At 42.8% G+C, this 25,302-nt stretch overlaps 2 protein-coding genes across 2 annotated transcripts in view; both read right to left on the bottom strand.

Moving 5' to 3' along the window:
* LOC135245705 (uncharacterized) overlaps nucleotides 1–25,302 on the bottom strand; it is a 492,416-nt gene that overhangs the window by 10,597 nt on the left and 456,517 nt on the right. Inside the window, 3 exon segments of the mRNA XM_064318949.1 lie at nucleotides 2,727–2,900; nucleotides 7,992–9,786; nucleotides 10,706–11,042. Coding sequence (XP_064175019.1) covers nucleotides 2,727–2,900; nucleotides 7,992–9,786; nucleotides 10,706–11,042 — 2,306 coding nt within the window.
* LOC135245734 (uncharacterized) overlaps nucleotides 11,146–25,302 on the bottom strand; it is a 29,854-nt gene continuing 15,697 nt past the window's right edge. The window contains exon 10 of the mRNA XM_064319036.1: nucleotides 11,146–12,686. Within this exon, the coding sequence (XP_064175106.1) occupies nucleotides 12,672–12,686 (15 nt within the window). The 3' untranslated portion in view covers nucleotides 11,146–12,671. The remainder of the gene's footprint in view (nucleotides 12,687–25,302) is intronic.

The raw sequence follows: 25,302 nt of genomic DNA, 5'->3' as shown, positions 1-25,302 counted from the left end.
ACTACTCTGAGAACACTGTCCTCTAGCTGCGCTTCTCGCAGGTCTTCTCGGGTGAACTGTTCTAGTTGACCCAAATTGAGATGAGTTGCAAAAGCATACAGCTCAGGAACACCTTCTCCTGGAACACCTAGTTTGTCTGCCAAGTGCACATCACTGTCACTAGACTCCTGCACATGCACACGACCACAAATCGCCTTCACATCACCCTGTGAAAGGTTTCTCCACGTCTCAGTGTCCAGTTTCGGGAAAGCAAATCAGCCTCAACATTGACCTTCTCAGGGCGATATTTTACTTCAAAATCGTATGTGGCTAGGGCAGCAAGCCACCTATGCCCTGTAGCAAGTTTCCCTGTCGTCAACACGTGATTGCGTTTCCGCGGTAATGCAGTAACCACGGTAGCTATAGTATAAGTATGGATTTCATTAGAGTGCAGAGCAGGTAGTGAATAATGGGGATGGATGAAGACTGCAATATGTGACAGAAGTGAATTCATTCGCCAGAGCAGTTAGGGGTTAGGTGTCTTGCTCAAGGACACTTTGACACGCCCAGGGCGGGGTTTGAACCGGCAACCCTCCGACTGCCAGACAATCTCTCTTACCTCCTGAGCCATGTCACCCCAACTTCGGGAGGAACGACTTTGGAATGTGCTCAATTTTGGGAGTAATAGTTGATCAAAAACTTTCAGGTTCTAGGCTCTGTGCTGTTGCAGTAAAAAAGCCAACAGGATGCTGGGATGGATAGTAGTGAGTATAATTCAAAGCTCCAGAGTGCGACCATTTTGGGTGCACATGCGACCAAAAGTCTGTCAAGTGCGACTAAACATTTTCATTGGTCGCACCGGTGCGCCTGATATTTAGCAGGTCTGTCTCTCTGTGTGAGTGTAGTGTTATTTTAATTCCCACCCGCATTCTGCGAAGACCCGCCTCTACTCTGCCTCTGATTGGCTCTGACCCTGATATTCTTCTTCGCTGAATGCAGGTGGGGAAAAAAATAAGGCATGTGTGTATTAGTAATGTGGTGAAATAATAAATCATTAATGAGGAAAATATTCATTACATTCTCTAAAATGTGAACACATTTAAGCTTCATTTTTCGTCAGGCGTGAATTAGCAGACCAGACTCTCGTTGCGCCAATTGCGGCGTCCATTTGTCTTAAGCAGCAATGGAGGCAAAAAAGATCCGAGAGAAAATTAAAAAAGGAAGGGCAGAAAAGTTCTGTGTGGGAGCGATTTAGTGAATGACGAGTCAAGTGCAGGGTATGTCATATGCAACAGCTGCGAAATAATGAGAAATAGCGGTAATGTGTGATCGGGTGCGGGTCTCGAAATCAGAGAAAATAATTTGTTCGGGTGGGTGGCGGGTGGATGATTACAGTGTGGATTCAGATGATGTCAGAGCCGATCCGCGCATCACTAGTGTGTATGTGTGAAACCGCGCCCTGTACTCCTCCGGGAGCAGCGCACACTTTTATTTGAGTTTGATTTTTTTATTTGAGTTTGTCAAGCACATTAAACATCAGCATTTTTTAAGTTTTTTTTTTTAACAATTGAGGTTATTGCCATTTCTTGTTTGTGCTGTGATTTAAATGAAGAAAAAACATTTATCTGCACCTTTATTCCTGTTTACAATCATTTACATAACGTGTTAAGAAATTACCGTGTATGGGAACTGACAAAAAAGCTAACACTTAAAATGTATTATTACGGTGCCAAAAGGCACAGTGAAAAATGTTGGGTCTAACTAAATTATGTGCTGCTGCACCTAAATGAAAAAGTTAGGCGCACCAGTGCAGCCAATGTAAAAAGTTAGTCTGGAGCCCTGTAAATCCAAGGAAGTTATACTTGTTTTGTACAATACCTTTGTCAGACCACACTTAGTGAACAGTGTGCCGTTCTGGGGACTGTACTACAAGAAAGATATAGAGGATCTGGAAAAGGCTGAAAGAAGGGAAACCAAACTGGTTTCTGGTATGAAAGATAAAAGTTTTGAGGAAAGACTTCAGATGCTTAACTTCTTCAAGCTTAGTAAAAGTAGACTCAGGGTTATTTGATTGAGTCTTTTAAATTCATAAAGGGGATCAACAAAGTGAACTACAAGAGATTCTTCAGGTTCAGCTCTGTTAGTATGACGAGGGGGCATAAAAGGAAATTAGCAAAAGGTAAATTCCGCACCGACGTTAGGAAGTACTTTTTCACACAGAGAGTAGTCACTGTGTAGAATAGCTTGGCGCATGTCATGCAGTAGAGGCAGAAACTCTGGGGATTGTGAAGACCGGGCTTGATATGGTGCTGGATACTATCTAGTTTGTAGGTAAACCTAGCACTAGTGGTAGGTAGTAAAACGGTGAGCATGTCGGGCTGAATGGCCTATTCTCGTAATTATGTTATGTTATTTTTGTTATGTTATGATAGACATGAAACATATTACTATACTGAAGTGGTCAATATTTTACAATGTCAATTATGCATTCAGCATCCAGTCATCACCTGTGACCTGATACTACAGACTCCACTGAAAACTTATATTCTGGTCAAGAACCACAAACCTGGCAACCCTAAGACTCATGAGGGTTTATCCTGCTTTTCTTTGTTGTGCTAAAGCAGTTAGAAGAGAGGGATGAGAACAATGTGGACAAAGAAAGAATGCTGGTGGACATATTTCACTGCACAGAGCCATAATCACTAATTCTATTTAGTTAAGGTCACACAGTACACAGCACTACTCACCCCAGTCTCTGTAGTTTACAGTTTGGACTCATCAGTGCAGCACAGAGCAGCTTCACTCCTGAATCTCCCAGGTTATTGTAGCTGAGGTCCAGATCACTCAGGGTTGAGTTTGATGACTGAAGAGCAGAGGCCACAATTTCACAGGACATCTCTGTGAGGTCACAGCCGTTCAGTCTGCAAAAGAGAGTTTATATATTATTGTATTTTTAAATAGCGCAATATACTGTAAAATGTGATATGTGCAATGTTACAGTAATCATGTTGAGTGATGAAGAGTGATATTGAGGATTTAAAGTTACTGATGCTCTGAGGAAAATGACTTTGCTACAATCTCAAACTGCACTTTGGGCCTGAGAATTAGATGTCTTGTTGGACAGAACTCTGACAGTTCTATAGATAATTCTTACCCAAATGAATGGACCCCTTTCTTCTGACATTTGGCACCAATACAACCAAAAGTAAAGAGGCAAGAAATAACACACATCTTTCAGGGTGGATAGTGAGTTAGGCTCTGCTTCTTTACTTTTGCTGGTAACTGTGAGAAATGTCCCACAGCATTGCAAGCCAACACACAGCCAGCACAATACAAAAGCCAGATTCACTTTAGAAACAAGAATGCAAAAAAGTGATCTGTTCACATATAACCAGGTACTGTAGTGCAGTCTGTCTGTTTTGCTGAGGTTATATATAACCATGTAGTGCAGTCTGTCTTTTCTGCTGGTGTTACATATAACCAGGTAGTGAAACCAAAGCTATATAGGAACTGTTAATTACCCCTTTGAGTTCCTTTTGTTGTAATTGTGATACATTTGATGGTGCTGTCTAAGGAGACACCATTTCACTTTTTCCAGGCTTTAGAAATCTTCAGAACCATGTACAGGCCAGACTTTAGCCTGAGATAAGCCACAGAATTACCTCAAAAACAGGCACTTTAACAGTCCCCTGAGAAGACCTCACTCTGACACCCATTATATCCTACAATTCCTCTACCTTCCTGTTTTCACTCTGTCTACAGGCACTATTGGATTCTGAGTCAGCCTACACCAGAATAAAGCAGAGACTAGGGTGGCACTATTGGCCTTATAACATGGTGCATTTACTGCCTGACCTAATCTCACAATATAGTAACACAAACATTTCATTCATAACCACACTTGCCTCTCCCAAACCAAACCCAGCATTACATTAATCATAATGTTGAAAAAATATCTCATCTTCTTGAACAATGTAAGAGGGGTACAGACTGAGCAGGCTCTCTCTGGTCATCTCCCACTCACAAATTATCTATGGATTCTTCCCCCCTTTTGAAAAACATGGATTTGATTCAATCAACATTCGTCCTTAACTGACTGACATTTAAAAGGAGGGATTCTTTTTTCTACACAAACACAGTTCAAACTACTTCACCAAACTGAGTTAGATAAGAATAAGTGTAACACTTGTGTTTACTTGTCCAAGTCAAAGTTAAGGACAAATGTTAGTTCAATAAAGACCATAGGGGTGTTTGTATGGCTAATCTGCCAAAAAATCAGACCTTGTTATTCTACTAATAATGCGGCTGACCAAACTCAGCTAAAAATTGGATTAATTAATATCAGATCACTAGCCCCTAATGCAACTCTTGTAAATGAATGAATTACTGATCACCAAGTTGAAATCTTATGTGTAACTGAAACTTGGCTTAAAACTGTATATTGCCTTAAATGAATCCACCCCTCCTGGCTACAGCTATACTCACGTTCCCCGTCTGACGGGTCGTGGCGGTGGTGTTGCTGCTGTATATCATTTTAATTTTTTTTGCTATTTTGAAATCCGGCTTCAAATGTAACTTTTTTGAAGTGCTTGTTCTCAGTTTTGCACATCCAGACAAAAAAGCAGTCCGTTTTATCCTTGCAATTGTATACAGGCCACCAGGGCCATACAGTGGCTTTTTACTTGAGTTTGCTGATTTCCTTTCCAGCCTGGTTGTTAATTCAGATAAAGTAGTAATTGTAGGGGACTTCAATATTCACATGGATAGTGAAGGTGATCCTCTCAGATCAGCACTCTTGTCTATCACTGAATCTATTGGCTTCGATCAACATATACATCAGTCCACACATTCTCATAACCATACCCTTGATCTGGTCTTAACTTATGATACAGAAATAGCAAATATAGCAGTTATGCCTAAAAACCCTGTGCTATCAGACCATTATTTAATTACTTTCCAACTTCCACTGTCTGTCATGTGCCACCAGATCCTTCATTCTACCTTATCTGTAAGCTTTCCTCCAGGACTGCAAATGCTTTTATTAATGAGCTCCCAGGCTCATTTGTGCACTGTGGGGATTTTCTTGGCTCCCACCCAAACGCATACAAAAATGCAAGCATTAGCTCAATTGATCAGCTGACAGACAACATAAATTACGTACTTTCCAGAATCCTGGATACTATCACACCTCTTAAGAAGAGGAAAGTCCGCTATAAGAAATTAGCACCCTGGTACAATGACCATACTCGTGCTCTCCAACAAGCTTCACGCCAACTTGAGTGCAAATGGCGTTCTACTAAATTGCAGGTATTCCTCCAGCACTGGAAAGACAGTCTACTAACTTATAAACATGCCCTCTCCACAGCACGTTCCTCATACTTCTCTACTTTAATAGATGAAAATAGAAACAATCCTAGGCACCTTTTTAACACTTTTGCCAGACTGACCAAGAATCAAGTTGATCCATGTGCCTCAATATCATTTAGTGGCAATGACTTCATGAATTTCTTTGATGACAAAATTATAAAAATCAGGGGCAAGATTCAAAGTTCTCCTACCACCCCTCATATAGGGTCTGCCCTTCCATCCGCTCAACGCATGGATGCAGAATCTTCAGAAGAATCTTCAGAAAGACGGGCGGCCTATCTGAACTCTTGTGCTCCAATAGATCTCATGGAGTTTAATGCCAGTTTACTTAATTCCTAAAAAAAAAAACCTACTTGTCTTCTAGACCCTATCCCTACGAAGGAGCTATTACCAGTGATTGGAACACCAATGTTACATATTGTCAATGTGTCTTTAGCATCTGGACACATACCACAGACTCTTAAACTTGCAGCCATCAAACCCCTTCTTAAGAAGCCAAACTTGGATGTGAATGACCTGTCTAACTACAGGCTTATCTCGAACCTCCCTTTCTTTCTAAAATACTAGAAAAGGCCATTTCAAAAGAACTTGGTTCATTTTTGCACTCCAATCATATATTGGATGTTTTTCAATCTGGTTTTGGACCCTCTCACAGCACTGAAACAGCCCTGGTCAAAGTACTCAATGACCTACTCCTCGCTTCCGACCATGGCTGCATCTCTGTACCTGTGCTTCTAGACTTAAGTGTGGTATTTGACACAGTTGATCACCTCATCCCTCTGGATAGACTTGAAAATCTTGCAGGCCTCCTTGGACAGGCACTCTCTTGGTTCAGGGTTGCTTTTCATCACTTGAGAAACATCTCAAAAATTCAGAAAATACTGTCCTTACATGATGCAGAAAAGCTAGTTCATGCTTTTGCTACTTCAAGATTAGATTACTGCAATGCTCTTTTGTCTGGATGTGCAAATTCCTCTCTGAAGGGCTCCAGCTAATTCAAAATGCAGCAGCTCGTATTCTCACTAGAACAAGGAGATTCGAGCACATCAGCCCAGTGTTAGCATCGCTTCACTGGTTGCCAGTTAAATTCCGAATAGACTATAAGATACTACTTCTTACCTTTAAAGCCTTACATGGGCTTGCCCCTTTGTACTTAAATGATTTACTTCTTCCTTATATTCCCTCACGAACGCTCTGTTCGCAGGGTGCAGGCCTCCTTGTTATTCCTAGAATATCTAAAAGTACCATAGGTGGTAGAGCCTTCTCCTATCGTGCTCCCCTCCTGTGGAACAAGTTGCCTGCCCATGTTCGGGGCACAGACACTATCACCTTATTTAAAGCTAGGCTCAAAACATATATTTTTAGTCTCTCTTATATTTGAGGGGCAGGAGTGGGTGGCGGGCATAGTTATAGAGTCTCTGGTAGACTGAGCGGTTAGTGCTGTCACTGGATCATCATTGGTAGTGCTGTGTTAAGCTGAACTGGTCATGGTCTGGTGATGACTGTCTCAAGCCTGCCCTCATGGCTGCGTTGGCCCCTGCCTCTGTTTCCCTTAGCTATGCTGCCATAGCCTTATTCTGCCGGGGTTTTCCTTATCGCACGTGGGCACCTCTGTTTCTTCTGCTCTGCTTGCTATTCTACCATTTGAACCCCCTAACAACGTTTTTTTTCCTCGTTTTCCTCGGCTCTGGGCACCTGCCCGGAGCTCTAGCCCAAGTTTGCTGAGCACCCCCCCTGGCCCGCAGCTCCAGCCCTAGACCAGCTAGACCAGCTGGGCACCCCGCCTCCTGCCACTGTGGATTTTCCATAACAAACCGGTGCCTGCCCACAGCAGATGGGTTCCCCCTCTGAGTCAAGGTTTCTTCCTGTTATCAGTCAGGGAGTTTTTCCTTGCCACTGTTGCCCTAGGCTTACTCTTTGGGGGCCGGTTCTCTGTAAAGCTGCTTAGTGACAAAGCTCCTTTGTTAAAATACAAATGATAAAAAAATTGAAATAAAGTGTTGGCCTGTAAAGCAAAAGTTAGCCTGTGATCTTGTGCCATTTGCCTTGCTTCTCAGCTCTGCCTTGGTCTTTTTTGATCACAGTCTTGGATCTCTGGTCTTGATTCTTTAGCTGCTTATTTTACCATCCTGGGTCACAGTGGGACAGACAAGCTGTGGTTCTGCGGTACCTTTCATTCATTTTTTTCACAATTATATTATTTATTTTCCATGTCTGTCTAATTTTGTGTAAAGGAAGTGTAGCTTGTATTTTTTTATTTGATGGGGAATATGTTCATATTAATACTGTAACATACTATACCCTCTCTACATTTAAATCTGCGAGTTGTATGTTTGGACCATTATTGATCCATCACATTGGTTTGCCTAACAAGGAATTCATGATGTATTTAATAACTGGTATCTTTAATGATAATATGTAAATTAAATCTAATAAAATACATTTTACATGTTGGATACATTTTTTACATTTGATGGTACTTCTGTATTCATTAAATGAGGGCACAATCTGTTAAAATAGCTTGACTCAAAAATCATAATTCTCACTTGCCTGACAATTTTATTGTATTCTATTTTCACTTTAACTATGAAGTGTTTATAAAAACATGCTGTCATTATCTACTTTAATTATTACACCATACTCACATGGCCTTCCTGCAGTTCCTGACTACTGGTAGCAGTCTCTGATAACCTGCTGCTGATGTTTTGTAGGTCTTCAAGTCAAACTCATCTAGGATCTCCTCTGACATCAGTAACATAAAGGCCAGGGCTGAACATTGGTGTGGTTCCAGCATTTCATTAGAGAGTTTTCCTGATCTCTGAAAATTCTTGATTTCCTCCACTAGAGAGTTGTCATTCAGTTCATTGAGACAGTGGAACAGATTTATGGTCCTCTCTGCTGAAGATTCTTTTTTGATCCTCTCTTTTATGTACAATACTGTTTTATCAATGCTCTCTGATCTGCTTCCTGTCTGTGTCAGTATTCCTCCTAATAGAGTCTGAATGGAGTCCAGAGAGAGGCCTAGAAGGAATCTGAGGAAAAGGTCCAGGTGTCCATTCTTACTCGCTAAGGCCTGATCCACTGCAGTCCTGTGTAACTCAGACAGCTGCACTCTGACTCCGCGTCTGCGAGGTTTTGATTCTTCTGCCCTGAGTACATTTCTGTTCTCATTCACACATGAATGAAACACAAACAAGGCAGCCAGATACTCCTGAATGCTCAGATGCACAAAGCAGTAGACCTTCTCCTCACCCAACCCACACTCCTCTTTAAAGATCTCTGTGCACACCCCAGAGTACACTGAAGCTTCACTGACATCAATGCCCATCTCTCTCAGGTCCTCTTCATAGAATATCAGATTGCCCTTTAACAGCTGTAGTAAAGCCAGCTGCCCCAGTTTCAGGATGATTTCTGTATTTGATGCTGACATTTTCTTTGGGGTCGTCTCATTGGTGCCATGATACTTCTCATTCTTCACATTAGTCTGAATGAGCAGGAAGTGTGTGTACATTTCAGTCAGAGTTTTGGGCAGGTCTCCACTCACTTTATCCAACATTGTCTCCAGAACAGTGGCAGAAATCCAGCAGAAGACTGGTATGTGACACATGATGTAGAGACTCCTGGATGACTTTATGTGTGAGATAATTTTGCTGGCCTTGTTCTCATCTCTGATTCTCTTCCTGAAGTACTCCTCCTTCTGTGGGTCATTGAATCCTCGTACCTCTGTCACCTGGTGGACGCACTCAGGAGGGATCTGATTGGCTGCTGCTGGTCGGGAGGTGATCCAGAGGAGGGCAGAGGGAAGCAGATTCCCCTTAATGAGGTTGGTCAGCAGCACATCCAATGATGATGACTCTGTTATATCACAGCAAATCTCATTGCCTTGGAAATCTAGAGGAAGTCGACACTCATCCAGACCATCAAAGATAAATACAATTTTCACTTTATCGCCTTCAATACTCTTGATCTCTTTCAGTTGTGGAAAGTATTGCTGCAGAAGTTCCATGAGACTAAATTCTGTCTCCTTTTTCAGATTCAGATCTCGGAAAGGAAGAGTGAAGATGAAATCAATGTCCTGATTGGCTTTTCCATCTGCCCAGTCCAGAATGAACTTCTGCACAGAGACTGTTTTCCCAATGCCAGCGATGCCCTTTGTAAGCACAGTTCTGATTGGTTTCTCTTGTCCAGGTGAAGGCTTAAAGATATCATTGCAGATGATTGCAGTCTCATGTGTGGTTTGTCTCTTCGATGCTGTCTCAATCTGTCTGATCTCATGTTCATCATTGACCCCCCCACTTCCCCCCTCTGTGATGTAGAGCTCTGTATAGATCTTATTGAGGAGGGTTTGGTGGCCCTGCTTTGCTATACCTTCAAATATGCATTCAAACCTCTTCTTCAGATGAGTTTTCAGTGCCTGCTGGGCTCTTTCTTTGAATTCATCTGAGGAGAGGAAATATGAGAACCAATGTTTAAAATAACAGAAATAGACAAAAAATACTTATGCAGAAAGTTTTCACAATGTTTTACACAACTCTGAAAGTGTTGCACATTAAGTTGGAGCTATACCTGTGTAGTTAAATTGTAACTAATTTGGTAACAAGAGGTTATTACTGATTAACGCCAATGTAGGAAATATGGAACAGTTAACAATATTTTTGATTACACATGCGAAACAAGGCCAGCCCTGTTACATCTCTTCTGTTAATATGAAATAATTCTGTATCATGAGGACACATTGTGAAATTAACAGGCAAGGTTTACTTGTTATGTATCATGAAGATATGCCCTATATGCTATAACTGCACCTTCACGTAGTGTTGCCCATACCTCTAGTAGTGTTTCACACTTCTCACAAACTTTTGAACACACAACAATCAAAACATAAAAAGGACTCATTTCCATTTCAACATTATATTTCTTAATTGTTCATAGTATGATGTGTCTTTGTGGTAAATATGGTCTTCATGGGTCATGCAGTAATTAAATTATCTTATAATTATTATGATCGGTGCTCTTTAATCCAGGATAAAACTTCGGGGCAGTCAGTCTGATGGGACAGTGGTTTAGTAACTGGCTTTTGATCCCAAGGCTCCTGGTTTTAAAGTCTTTCGGAAACATTTAATCTCATGTGCATTTGATTGCCCCCATTATTACTGCTGGATGCTATTTGAATGGAAATGCCTTCCTGTACATGTTGTGTGTGATGTTTTTTATATGCAAGACTGTTGATGTAAAACACTATTATCAAAGTGTGAATACTATAAATCAGTACTCTGTTATTTTGTACTCTGTTATATTTGTTGGCTAAACTCATTTCAGCATTCTAATGGCCACAGTAGCAATGAGAGAAAAATCTTACTGTGCTGCTCACCTCTCTCCAGTGGGTCAGTGACATCCTTCTTCTTCATGTTCCTCAGGATATGGAGTGTGATCTTCAGAGACCCCTCAATGCCATAGGTCTCCAGCATCCTCCTGTAAAGGGCCTCAGGATCCTCCTGCCCTCTCTCAGTGCATTCTGGGTAATCAGCAATTTGATGACTCTTGAACAATTCCTTCATCTTCATAAACGTATCCAGTACAGAAGGATCTTCTGTTCTTCTACTATTAAACCATTCTGGGAAACCCTGACTCAGATGGCTCTGAAACAGTTTCAACTTTTCAGTCTTCTTCAGCTTCATCAGAGTGCGCAGGAGAGACTGAAATAAACACATTTAGAGGTGTGCTGTATCAGAGTGTAAAATAAACACATGAAGAGGTGTGCTGTATCAGTGTGAAATAAACACATGAAGAGGTGTGCTGTATCAGTGTGAAATAAACACATGAAGAGGTGTGCTGTATCAGTGTGAAATAAACACATGAAGAGGTATGCTGTATCAGTGTGAAATAAACACATGAAGAGGTGTGCTGTATCAGTGTGAAATAAACACATGAAGAGGTATGCTGTATCAGTGTGAAATAAACACATGAAGAGGTGTGCTGTCTCGGTGTTGTGGAAGTATGTTTTCTTCATTCTTTTAATGTTTTTACATTTCTTCTTATTAAAGATTGTACTGATCAAGAATATATTTAAATGTATGTGATTATGGGATGATCACTGAAGAACAGTGGGTATTCTGTGCTATGTCTAAGAATTTGTAACTAAGGAAAGACAGTGGTCTCCTTGTACACTGATGCATACTACCTAGAGAATCTTTGAACCCCAGTTGCAGGAGGGAAAATTGTAAACATTTACTTAGTGGAATTTTGTAAGTAACTTCTGTTGGGAAACAGTCTTGTGCAGAAGACCTTTGAGTTGCAAGAGAAGAGAAAAGATACTGACCTAGAAAGAACTGATTTGCTATATCTAGTAAATGTTTAGATTATATTCTATTAAAATGAATGAATGAAAATCAAAGTAATCACGGCAACGGTAATGATATAAACATAGTTTGTTAGAACATGGTGGTGTGTATATGAGTAAATATTTCATTTGGATTACAGCATGTAGTGAATGCATGTAAAATGCATGTACTTTGGAACTGGAAGATTGAACAATTGTTAATCATGAGGACATTGTTGTTATTGTTATTCAAGTCATGCATATACATTCCTCTGTAAGTGTGTGTAGTGAAATATCTGTTATTGATTACAATGGAAGATTATATAATAGTTATTGTTAAACTAACTGATGAAACATAAGTTTGACCTAGGCTGGGATTGGTTATTTTAAAGGGAAGATGCATTAGGGTAGGAGGAGATCTGGTTGTATGAAAAGGATGTAAGGATGGGGCGACATAGCTCAGGAGGTAAGACCGATTGTCTGGCAGTCGGAGGGTTGCCGGTTCAAATCCGCCCTGGGCGTGTTGAAGTGTCCTTGAGCAAGACACCTAACCCCTAACTGCTCTGGCGAATGAGAGGCATCAATTGTAAAGCGCTTTGGATAAAAGCGCTATATAAATGCAGTCCATTTACCATTTACCATGTAAAACATAATGCAAAGAAGCTCTCTATGTGTCTTTGTGGTACTGGAGACCTCCCGTAGGCCTACGTACATGAAAAGGATTATTGATTGAAGAGAATAAAAAGGTTATTAGAAGAAATCATAATTTCTAGTCTTTATTCTTGCATCACCGACTCACCCACCGAACCTAAGAAGGGGTTTTCCTCCACAGTGTGAAATAAACACGTGAAGTGGGTTGCTGTATCAGAGCCATGGAAACAAAGCCTTGCTTTATTATGGGTGGCAGTGTAGTATAATGGGTAAGGAGCTGGTCTCGTCAGAGGTTTGAATCCCAGGTAGGACACTGCTGTTGTACCCTTGAGCAAGGTACTTAACCTGCATTGCTTCAGTTCATATCCAGCTGTATAAAAGGAAGCAATGTAAATGCTGTGTAAAAAGTTGTGTAAGTCGCTCTGAATAAGAGTGACTGCTAAATGCCTGCACTGTCTCATGTTTTCTCTTGTAGGAAGGCCAGAACAGGAAAAGATACTTTAGAACACAACATGCAGCAGGTCTAAAGCCTATATTCGAAATGCAGCTTTTGCTCCTGATTTATGTTTTTTAGGGACACTACTTGTGATGAATCACGAATGTCCTTGGAATAATTTAGTTGTTGAGTTGAATTAAGTTTCTCAGTGCAACACATTTTTTAATGCTAACTATACAAACTGAGTGCTGAGTGTCCATTCTACCTGCCCCGGGAGTTTTCCGCAGTGATCGCTAGGGCCGTTTACATTCCACCACAAGCGGACACGACGAGGCTTTGTCGGTGTTACATGATGTGCTAAGCGGACTACAGACTAAGCACCCAGACGCTGCCCTCATCGTGGCAGGGGACTTCAACAAGGCAAACCTTTAAAAAGTTATGCCAAACTTTTACCAACACGTCAAATATCCTACCCGAAAAGACAAGATACTTGATCACTGCTATTCACCGTTCAAGGAGGGCTACAAGGCTACCTCTCTACCATCATTTGGAAAATCAGACCATGCTGCCATCTTCCTGATAACAGAATACAAACAACGGAGGGTATGGGAAGAGGTGGTGTCGTGAGAGGTCAAGCGCTGGACCGCCCAATCAGAGGCCACTCTACAGGACGCGCTGGTCAACGTCGACTGGTACAGGTTCCAGTCCACCTCTGATGACGTCAACGTGTTTACGGAAGTGGTGACCGGCTTCATTACAACGGTGGTGGACAAAGTTATCCCTACGGTGAAAGTTAAGTGTTTTCCTAACCATAAACCGTTGGGTGACAGATCCATCCGCGTTGCTCTGAACGCACGCACCACTGCCTATACCGCGGGACTGGTGTCTGGGGACATGACGGAGTACAAGGCGGTGTCCTACAGGCTGAGTTGAGCAATCAAGGATGCGAAGCATCACTACAAGAGTGGAGCTGAACTCTTTTTATGCACGTTTCAAGGCTAACAATGCTAACATTAGCCCGGTGGCTAGCACAGTTAGCGTGTATAACACAAGTTCCCCCCCTGGAGCTGCAAGCTCACTTGTCCTGTCAGAGCACTATGTAATGGGAGCCGTGAAACGGGTGGACACCAGGAAAGCAGCAGGGCCAGACGGAATCTCCGGACAAGTCCTCAAGACCTGCGCTGATCTCCTGGCTCCTGTGTTCACCACCATAATCAACCTCTCCCTGGCCCAGTCCGTGGTCCCCACATGCTTCAAGAGGTCCACCATTATCCCTGTACCCAAGAATGCTTCCCTAGCCTGCCTGAATGACTACTGCCCGGTAGCACTCACCTCGGTGGTGATGAAGTGCTTTGAGAGGCTAGTCAAGGATTACATTTGCTCCTCTCTTCCCAGCACCTTGGACCCTCTGCAGTTTGCTTACCGCCCCAACAGATCCACGGACGATGCGGTCTGTCAGGTTCTGCATGCCACTCTCTCTCACCTCGACAACAGAGGGAGGGCTATGTAAGATTGCCGTTCATTGATTTCAGCTCAGCTTTCAATACCATAGTCCCCTCCAGACTGGCTGCTAAACTGACTGACCTGGGACTAAACACCTCTGTTTGTGCCTGGATACTGGATTTCCTGACCGCCAGACCCCAGGTGGTTAGAGTGGGTAAGCACGCCTCAAACCCCCTCACCCTCAGCACTGGAGCCCCCCAGGGGTGTGTGTTGAGCCCTCTGCTGTACTCCCTGTACACACATGACTGTGAGGCCAGGTTTGAGTCCAACACCATCGTCAAGTTTGCTGACGACACAGTGGTGGTAGGCCCGATCACCAACGACGACGAGAAGGCCTATCTCCAGGAGGTGGCAGACCTGTCACTGTGGGGCCAGGACAACCGTCTCTTCCTGAACATCAGCAAAACCAATGAGATGGTGGTGGACTTCTGTAAGAAGAAACAGCTGAGGACCAACACCCCTCTACAGATCAATGGGTCACCGGTAGAGAGGGTGAGAAATTTCAAGTACCTCGGTGTCCACATCACAGAGGACCTGACATGGACACTGCACACCGACACTGTGGTGAGAAAGGCAAGGCAGCGCCTGGATCACCTCAGACAGCTGAGGAAGTTCAGAGTCTCCAAGAAGATCCTGAAAACCTTCTACTCTGCAACCATTGAGAGAATCCTGCTGGGGAACATCACCGTCTGGTACGGGAACTGCTCCTCTCTGGACCGGAGAGCCCTGCAGAGGGTGGTGCGGTCGGCTGAGCGTACCATGGGGACCACACTCCCCACTCTGCAGGACCTGTACCCCAGGAGGTGCTTAAGCAGAGCAAAGAGGATTATGAAGGACTCTTTCCATCCCAACAACGGACTGTTTGAGCTGCTGTGGTCAGGCAAACGCCTACGCAGCCACAGGACCAGCACTGAGAGACTTAGGAGGAGCTTCTTCCCTCAGGACATCAGTGCTTTTAACTGCACTGCCTGGACAACTGTCCTGGAATAGTATTTTCACCTCAAGCACATAGCACCTTTACCTCAATGTACACTGCAGCACCTTACCGTCCCACGGTTTACTTTGTATTTTTCTTTTTTCTTTCTTGTACTTATTGTATGATATATCATAGGTTGCACTGCTTCCTATGACTTATTTTAGGACTTATATTAGGACTTTCCTTTTTTTACTTTAGCCAGCAGCCATACCTCCATGCACTCTGCTCCTGCCAAATGGCTGAAGCTAAGCAGGTGTGGGCTTGGTTAGTACTTGGATGGGAGACCACCAGGGAATACTGAGTTGCTGCTGGAAGTGGTGTTGGGTGGGCCAGCAGGGGGCGATCTTCCCTCTGGTACAAATGAACCCCAATGCCCCAGTGCAGTGACGGGGACACTGTGCTGTAGGAGATGCCGTCTTTCGGATGAGACGTTAAACCGAGGTCCTGACTCTCTGTGGTCACTAAAGATAATTGGCTAAATAAATGTTCTCTCCCTCTCCACCTTCGCTAATGTGTGGTGAGCGTTCTGGCGCAAATTGGCTGCCGTGCATCACCCAGGTGGGTGCTACACATTGGTGGTGGGTGAGGTGAGTTCCCCTTCACTGTAAAGCACTTTGAGCATTTGGAAAAGTGCTATATAAATGTAATTAATAATAATAATACTTATTTGTATTGCTCGTATTTTTTAAATAACTGCTCTTTATATTCTTCTCTCTTTTAATTTGTATTCATATCTTATATAATTTTATATTATTAGTCTTATTATTATTATTATTTATTTATATAGTTATTAATTTATTTTTTCTGTATATAATTATTATTGAAGCGTCATGTTGCACAGTCTACAAGGAGTTTGTCGCACCAGCATTTCACTATATGTACATGTATATGCATGTGACAAATAAAGCCTTTGAACATTAAAACAATCTGTTTGGAGTCATCCACTGCCATCGTTTATGGATCCTAAAAAGAATCCAGTCTTTCTGTGAGCCAAAGAGGGCCAGAGCACTTTTTATTAACTTTAATAAACCTGAATGGAAATTCAATCTGACCGTCTGAAAGTCATATTAAGTTCAAATATTAAAATAGAAAAATAACATATCATACCTGTTTTGAGGAGAACAGCTTATTTGAGCAGTGAACACTGTGAATAAATCATGACACACAACTTAGTTAAACTCATTTACTGCAGCTCTAACTGACAGGACATGGAGACAGAGCATCTTAGTTAAACTCATCCTCTTACTGCAGCTCTAACTCACAGCACATGGAAACAGAACTTCCAGATAAACTCATCCTTAGTACAGCAGTAACTCATTGCACATGGAGACAGTTTCCAGTTAAACTCAACCTCTTGCTGCAGGTCTAACTCACAGCACATGGACATAGAGCTTCCAGTTAAACTCATCCTCTTACTGCAGCTCTAACTGACGGCACATGAAGACAGAGCTTCCAGTTAAACTCATCCTCTTACAGCAGCTCTAACTCACAGCACATGGAGACAGAACTTCCAGTTAAACTCATCTTCTTACTGCAGCTCTAACTCACAGCACATGGAGACAGCGCTTCCAGTTAAACTCATCCTCTTACTGCAGCTCTAACTCACAGCACATGGAGACAGACCTTCCAGTTAAACTCATCCTCTTACTGCAGCTCTAACTCACAGCACATGGAGACAGAGCTTCCAGTTAAACTCATCATCTTACTGCAACTCTAACTCATAGCACATGGAGACAGAGCTTCCAGTTAAACTCATCCTCTTACTGCATCTCTAACTCACAGCACAAGGAGACAGAGCTTCCAGTTAAACTCATCCTCTTACTGCATCTCTAACTCACAGCACATGGAGACAGAGCTTCCAGTTAAACTCATCCTCTAGCTGCAGGTCTAATTCAATACGAAGGTGGTTCATTACCTTTGACCACCTGTGACCTCTCCTCTTAAGTTGATTGGACGATTCATTGAACGGTCACTCTTCATAGACAGACAGCTGGGTACAGATGACCCAGCCCTCACTACCCGAACCCTGTGAACAAAACATGGAGACAGAGCTTCCAGTTAAACTCATCCTCTTACTGCAGCTCTAACTCACAGCACATGGAGACAGAGCTTCCAGTTAAACTCATCATCTTACTGCAGCTCTAACTCACAGCACATGGAGACAGAGCTTCCAGTAAACTCATCATCTTACAGCAGCTCTAACTCACAGCACATGGAGACAGAGCTTCCAGTTGAACTCATCCTCTTACTGCATCTCTAACTCACAGCACATGGAGACAGAGCTTCCAGTTAAACTCATCATCTTACTGCAACTCTAACTCACAGCACATGGAGACAGAGCTTCCAGTTAAACTCATCCTCTTACTGCATCTCTAACTCACAGCACATGGAGACAGAGCTTCCAGTTAAACTCATCATTTACTGCAGCTCTAACTCACAGCACATGGAGACAGAGCTTCCAGTTAAACTCATCCTCTTACTGCATCTCTAACTCACAGCACATGGAGACAGAGCTTCCAGTTAAACTCAACATCTTACTGCAGCTCTAACTCCACAGCACATGGAGACAGGAGCATCCAGTTAAACTCATCCTCTTGCTGCAGGTCTAATTCAATACGAAGGTGGTTCATTACCTTTGACCACCTGTGACCTCTCCTCTTAAGTTGATTGGACGATTCATTGAACGGTCACTCTTCATAGACAGACAGCTGGTACAGATGACCCAGCCCTCACTACCCGAACCCTGTGAACAAACATGGAGACAGAGCTTCCAGTTAAACTCATCCTCTTACTACAGCTCCAACTCACAGCACGTGGAGACAGAGCTTCCAGTTAAACTCATCCTCTTACAGCAGCTCTAACTCACAGCACATGGAGACAGAGCTTCCAGTTAAACTCATCATCTTACTGCATGTCTAACTCACAGCACATGGAGACAGAGCTTCCAGTTAGTCATCATCTTACTAAAGCTCTAACTCACAGCACATGGAGACAGAGCATCCAGTTAAACTCATCCTCTTGCTGCAGGTCTAATTCAATACGAACGTGGTTCATTACCTTTGATCACCTGTGACCTCTCCTCTTAAGTTGATTGGACGATTCATTGAACGGTCACTCTTCATAGACAGACAGCTGGGTACAGATGACCCAGCCCTCACTACCGAACCCCGTGAACAAAACAATGGAGACAGAGCTTCCAGTTAAACTCATCCTCTTACTGCAGCTCTAACTCACAGCACATGGAGACAGAGCTTCCAGTTAAACTCATCATCTTACTGCAGCTCTAACTCACAGCACATGGAGACAGAGCATCCAGTTAAACTCATCCTCTTGCTGCAGGTCTAATTCAATACGAACGTGGTTCATTACCTATGATCACCTGTGACCTCTCCTCTTAAGTTGATTGGACAATTCATTGAACGGTCACTCATCATAGACAGACAGCTGGGTACAGGTGACCCAGTCCTTGCTACCCAAACCCTGTGAACAAAACATGGAGACAGAGCTTTCAGTTAAACTCATCCTCTTACTGCAGCTCTAACTCACAGCACATGGAGACAGAGCATCCAGTTAAACTCATCCTCTTACTGCAGCTCTAACTCACAGCACATGGAGACAGAGCTTCCAGGAAAACTCATCCTCTTACTGCAGCTCTAACTGACAGCACATGGAGACAGAGCTTCCAGTTAAACTCATACTTTTACTGCAGCTGTAACAGTGCGTTCACACAGTGAGTAACTCGGTTGATGAGTTGCTGGAAGTCCATTCATTCTCTATGTAGCTGAGCGAGGCCCAGCAGCACAAGCAACTGGGCAACTGAGCATTCAAAGTTGCCTGAAAAATGTTGCTCACAGTGTCACTATTTGCTGGCATCGCCCGTCAACAGCCAATCAGAGTTTCAGGCTTCCTATTTCTCCAACCGATATGATACCATTTCGCAAATTATTATCCCGCTCAGTGAGAAAAAATGGACAAACGACTTATCATTATGGTACAATTACACCGTGTTATACAACATTTTTTTAAAAAGAGTACAGGGATAAGCGTCTGAAAATTACACTTGGACGGCAGTTTCAACTTGCTTGCTAGCTAGCTAGAGTGTGAGATAGAGATCGCTAGCTAGGCAGCTAACTAGTGAGAGAGATATGGAGAGATCGCTAGCCAGCTAGTGAGAGGGACAGAGAGGTTGCTAGATAGGTCGCTAACTAGTGAGAGATATATGGCCAACGAGGTAGCAATAACAAATATTTATCAGTGTCTGACATAACTATAGAAACAAAAGGAGATGATATGTGGGTATATGGCAAATGTGCGTCTTTTGTTACGCCTTATTTCTCATCAAAAATATGTAGTGCACAAAACCCCTAAGAGGATACAACGGGAAGCTCTTGCCCCTCCCTCAGCCTTGTAAACTTGAGCAACCCATCAACCCAGTTGCTCGCTGTGTGAAAGCAGGATAACTCGCAGAACATGGAGACAGAGCTTCCAGTAGAACTCATCCTTATACTGCAAGTCTAATTCAATACAAACGTGTTTCATTACCTGTAATCACCTGTGAACTCTCCTCTGAAGCCGACTGGACGATCCATTGAACGGTCACTCTTCATAGACAGACAGCTGGGTACAGCTGACCTAGCCCTCGCTACCCGAACCCTGTGAACAAAACATGGAGACAGAGCTTCCAGTTAAACTCATCCTCTTACTGCAGCTCTAACTCACACATTGGAGACAGAGCTTCCAGTTAAACTCATCCTCTTACTGCAGCTCTAACTCACAGCACATGGAGACAGAGCTTCCAGTTAAACTCATCTTCTTAATGCAGCTCTCTAACTCACAACACATGGAGACAGAGCTTCCAGTTAAACTCACTCCTCTTTACTGCAGCTCTAACTCACAGCAATGGAGACAGAGCTTCAGTTAAATATCCTCTTACTGCAGCTCTAACTCACAGCACATGGAGACAGAGCCCAGTTAAACTCATCCTCTTACGCAGCTCTAACTCACAGCACATGGAGACAGAGCTCAGTCAAACTCATCCTCTTACTGCAGGTCTAATTCAATATGAACGTGGTTCATTACCTTTGATCACCTGGTGACCTCTCCTCTTAAGTTGATTGGACGATCATTGAACGGTCACTTCATAGACAGACAGTGGGTACAGGTGACCCAGCCCTCGCACCCGAACCCTGTGAACAAAACATGGAGACAGAGTCCCAGTTAAACTCATGCCTTACTGAGCTCTAACTGACAGCACAGGAGACAGAGCTTCCAGTTAAACTCATACTTTTACTGCAGCTGTAACAGTAAGCTTCACACAGTGAGTAACTCGGTGATGAGTTGCTGGAAGTCCATTCATTTCTAGGAAGGAGGAGGCCCAGCAGCACAAGAACTGGGCAACTGAGCATTCAAAGTTGCCTGAAAAATGTTTCAGTGTCACTATTTGCTGGCATCCCCCAACAGCCAATCAGAGTTTCAGGCTTCCTATTTCTCCAACCGATATGATACCATTTCGCAAATATTATCCCGCTCATGAGAAAAAAATGGACAAACGACTTATCATTATGGTACAATTACAACCCGGTGTTATACAACGTTTTTTTTTAAAAGAGTCAGGGATAAGCATCTGAAAATGACACCTGGACGGAGTTTCAACTTGCTTGAAGCAAGCTAGTGTGTGAGATGAAGAGATCGCTAGCTAGGCAGCTAACTAGTGAGAGAGATATGGAGAGATCGCTAGCCAGTAGTGAGAGGGACAGAGAGGCATAGATAGGTCGCTAACTAGTGAGAGAGATATATGGCCAACGAGGTAGCAATAACAAATATTTATCAGTGTCTGACATAACTATAGAAACAAAAGGAGGATATGTGGGTATATGGCAAAATGTGCGTCTTTTGTTACCCGCGTTATTTCTCATCAAAAAATGTAGTTGCACAAAACCCTAAGAGGATACAACGGAAGCTCTTGCCCCTCCCTCAGCCTTGTAAACTTGAGCAACCCATCAACCCAGTTGCTCGCCTGTGTGAAAGCAGGATAACCGCAGAACATGGAGACAGAGCTCCAGTAGAACTCATCCTTATACTGCAAGTCTAATTCAATACAAACGTGTTTCATTACCTGTAATCACCTGGAACTCTCCTCTGAAGCCGACTGGACGATCCATTGAACGGTCACTTTCATAGACAGACAGCTGGGTACAGCTGACCTAGCCCTCACTACCCGAACCCTGTGAACAAAAAACATGGAGACAGAGCTTCCAGTTAAACTCATCCTCTTACTGCAGCCTCTAACTCACAGCACATGGAGACAGAGTTCCAGTTAAACTCATCCTCTTACTGCAGCTCTAATCACAGCACATGGAGAAGAGCTTCAGTTAAACCTATCTTCTTAATGCAGCTCTCTAATCACAACAATGGAGACAGAGCTTCCAGTTAAACTCATCCTCTTACTGCAGTTTAACTCACAGCATATGGAGACAGAGCTTCCAGTAAATCTATCCTCTTACTGCAGCTCTAACTCACAGCACATGGAGACAGAGTTCCAGTTAAACTCATCCTCTTACTGCAGCTCTAACTACAGCACATTGGAGACAGAGCTTCAGTTAAACTCATCCTCTTACTGCAGGTCTAATTCAATATGAACGTGGTTCATTACCTTTGATCACCTGTGACCTCTCCTTCTTAAGTTGATTGGACGATTCATTGAACGGTCACTTTCATAGACAGACAGCTGGGTACAGGTGACCCAGCCCTCGCTACCCGAACCCTGTGAACAAAACATGGAGACAGAGCGTCCTGTTAAACTCATGCTCTTACTGCAGCTTCTAAATGACAGCACATGGAGACAGAGCTTCCAGTTAAACCTCATACTTTTACTGCAGCTGTAACAGTGCGCTCACACAGTGAGTAACTCGGTTGATGAGTTGCTGGGTCCATTCATTCTCTATGTAGCTGAGCGAGGCCCAGCAACACAAGCAACTGGGCAACTGGGCAACTGAGCATCCAAGGTTGCCTGAAAAATGTTGCTCACAGTGCACTATTTGCTGGCATCGCCCAACAGCCAATCAGAGTTTCGGCTTCCTATTTCTCCAACCGATATGATACCATTGCAAATTATTATCCCGCTCAGTGAGAAAATTGACAAAGACTTATCATTATTGTACAATTACACCGTGTTATACAACGTTTTTTAAAAAAGAGTACAGGATAAGATCTGAAAATGCACTGACGGCAGTTTCAACTTGCTTTGCAGGCTAGTGTGTGAGATGAAGAGATTGCTGTGTCGCTAACTATGAGAGAGATATATGGCAACGATAGCAATAACAAATATTTATCAGTGTCTGATATAACTATAGAAACAAAAGGAGATGATATGTGGCTATATGCAAATGTGCGTCTTTTTTACGCCAGTTTTTCTTCAAAAATATGTAGTTGCACAAAAGCCCTAAGAGGATACAACGGGGAAATCTTGCCCTCCTCAGATAGTAAACTTGAGGCAACCCATCAACCCAGTTGCTCGCTGTGTGAAAGCAGGATAACCTATAGACATGGAGACAGAGCAACCAGTTAAACTCATCCTCTTACTGCAGCTCTAACTCACAGCACAAGGAAACAGAGCTTCCAGTTAAACTCATCATCTTACTGCAGCTCTAACTCACAGCACATGGAGACAGAGCTTCCAGTTGAACTCATCCTTATACTGCAAGTCTAATTCAATACAAACGTGTTTCTTTAACCTGCATTTTATAATTCATAATTTTAATCACTAATAATTGTCTACTACTTCTCAATTATTGCTTTTGCACCATATCTACCCGCCGTTCACCGAACGTGCATACACTGCATTATACGTACCGTCTGCAGTTCAGTTATTAACCGGCTACAATATTGCAAAGCCATATGGATTCAACAGGAGCTCTTCTGTGCTTACTGGCCTGTGTTCTTCTTTAAAACCACGGACAGGTTTGCTAATGATATTTCACACATTGCATAGCTATGTCATAGTGCTGCACTAGCAAAGTCACAGACTGGTAAACCTCCGGTTGAAGGATTGAATCCCGCCTCGCCTTCAGGCAGATAATTTCCTCTTTTACACTAACGTTTTCCTACGCTTATATTTGCTTTACCAAAACTCACTCAAGGCCACCCATTTGCATTTCATGACAGAAAATGTGTTCCTTTTATTATAAAGTTACACCAGTTCACCACTGTGCCATTTCTACTAACTATATTTCTTCATGTGTCTACCGTACAAAACCTTCTTATCTGCAAACGTCCACGTTTCTGCATTCATGTTACCTCACCCTGTTCTCTATCTAGCCACATGCAAACAATTACTACGTATGTACGTTCTTCAACTCCCCATTAAAACATTACATTTAAAATCATGACTCACTCATAACTATAACTACTCGTACTGAACATGAAAAAAAGCACATCAGTGTAACGAATTTCACACATTACTTAACCCTCCACTTTAATAATTAGTACTTTATACCGACTGTTATATATACCATTCGATAAGGAACCTAAGCTCGCTCATGGTCACTTCGTTTACTTCGCACTATAGTCTATGATCATGTCAACTACTACCTTCCCTACCTACCATGCCCATTCTGCTAAAAACATATTGTTTCAACTACGCAATTTCATCACATCTCCTAATTTCTCTCACACTGTTCTTATTTTCTCATATGCAAAGCCTGCTGGGACATAGGCCTATGTGTCTGCTCCTATTCTCCACTATCAAGTTTTCCGGTTCTAGCTTAGCAAAACAGCGAAGAGGATTCCTACCTATTCATTCATTCCAGATAAGCCTATCAAAATGCCTTATAAACCTTACAAACACTAAAAGTGCATCTCCACGAAATAACAGAAAACGGAGCAGGACAGAAGGGTACACAAGTTGCGACTTAGGGAGCTCTAATTCTACGGGCTTGCTGATTCTTTTGTCAATCAAGGCTCGTTGGATGGCCGTCAAATCCGTGAGTACATACACTGGCCATATTTCACCTGCGTTTCTGATGCGTTTACACTTACGCCACCGCACCCTTTGTCACAGCCACTGTTTTACATATATAGCAAACGGTACACGCTCATCAGACTGTATAAATTCACACAAGGATAGCCATAATCCACAACCGCTTCTTACAGGGTCACTTCGCATTTCTCACTCTCATAATAAAACGCTTTGCAAAAAGAAATGATATCTCATAAAAAACACGTTTTCAACGTACAAAAATGCCAAGTTACTCACACATACAAGACATACATGATTCTATAACTCATTCATTCAGACTGCCAAAATCCAGGCCTGCCATTCAAAGTATTGATATCAAAATGACGCCAAGTTACGGTACTACAAACAATATAGGCTATCCTGCCTCACCGAAATTAAATAAGATTTATTCCAAAGCAATGCTACCGTGGTAGGAGCCGCAATGTCAAGGCCAAGAGGCGCCACCTCCCACCCCAGTGACCACAGACTGTAGCCCCTACTGTAGCTTAGTCCTCCGCAGTAATCAGGAAGTGACCAACTGTACCATGGTCACAACAATATTATAACAGTGCCCAAATGACACAATAAATCATGAAATCGACCCATGGACAGTCATAAGACGAATAAAATACACATATTGTGACTATTTGTTCTCATGAGAAAAAATTATTGACTTTGTATTTTGACCGCATTTGTACCGTAGACTTACATGGAAACCGGATATGAAAACACCTATACTGGAGCCAAACGTAGTGGCGCTAGTGAGCAACCAGGAACAACAAGACCAGGAAATGAGCTTCAAAAACGAAGTCTGGTTTTGGCCGCTTGATTCGGACGCAGCCTTTTCGTCCGCTTCCTGTAGGTGGACGCTTTTTCGCGTAATAGGTGCCTGCGTTCTTCCTTGTCCGTTCACCCGATATATAAGCAGCTTGAAACACAGCAACTGACAACAGACAACAACAGACAACTTGTCACAAACACATACGTATAGGAATTGTAAGGTCAGCTAACCTTATTTTTTTCCTAGTGGGAAAACTAGAAGACCTTCGTCGGTTAGCCTAGTCAAAGATAGACGG

The sequence above is a fragment of the Anguilla rostrata genome, chromosome 19, assembly GCF_018555375.3.
Source record: "Anguilla rostrata isolate EN2019 chromosome 19, ASM1855537v3, whole genome shotgun sequence".
NCBI classification, from domain to species: Eukaryota; Metazoa; Chordata; class Actinopteri; order Anguilliformes; family Anguillidae; genus Anguilla; species Anguilla rostrata.
Note: the sequence above shows the minus strand (reverse complement) of the source record. Positions and strands in the feature narration are given on the sequence as shown.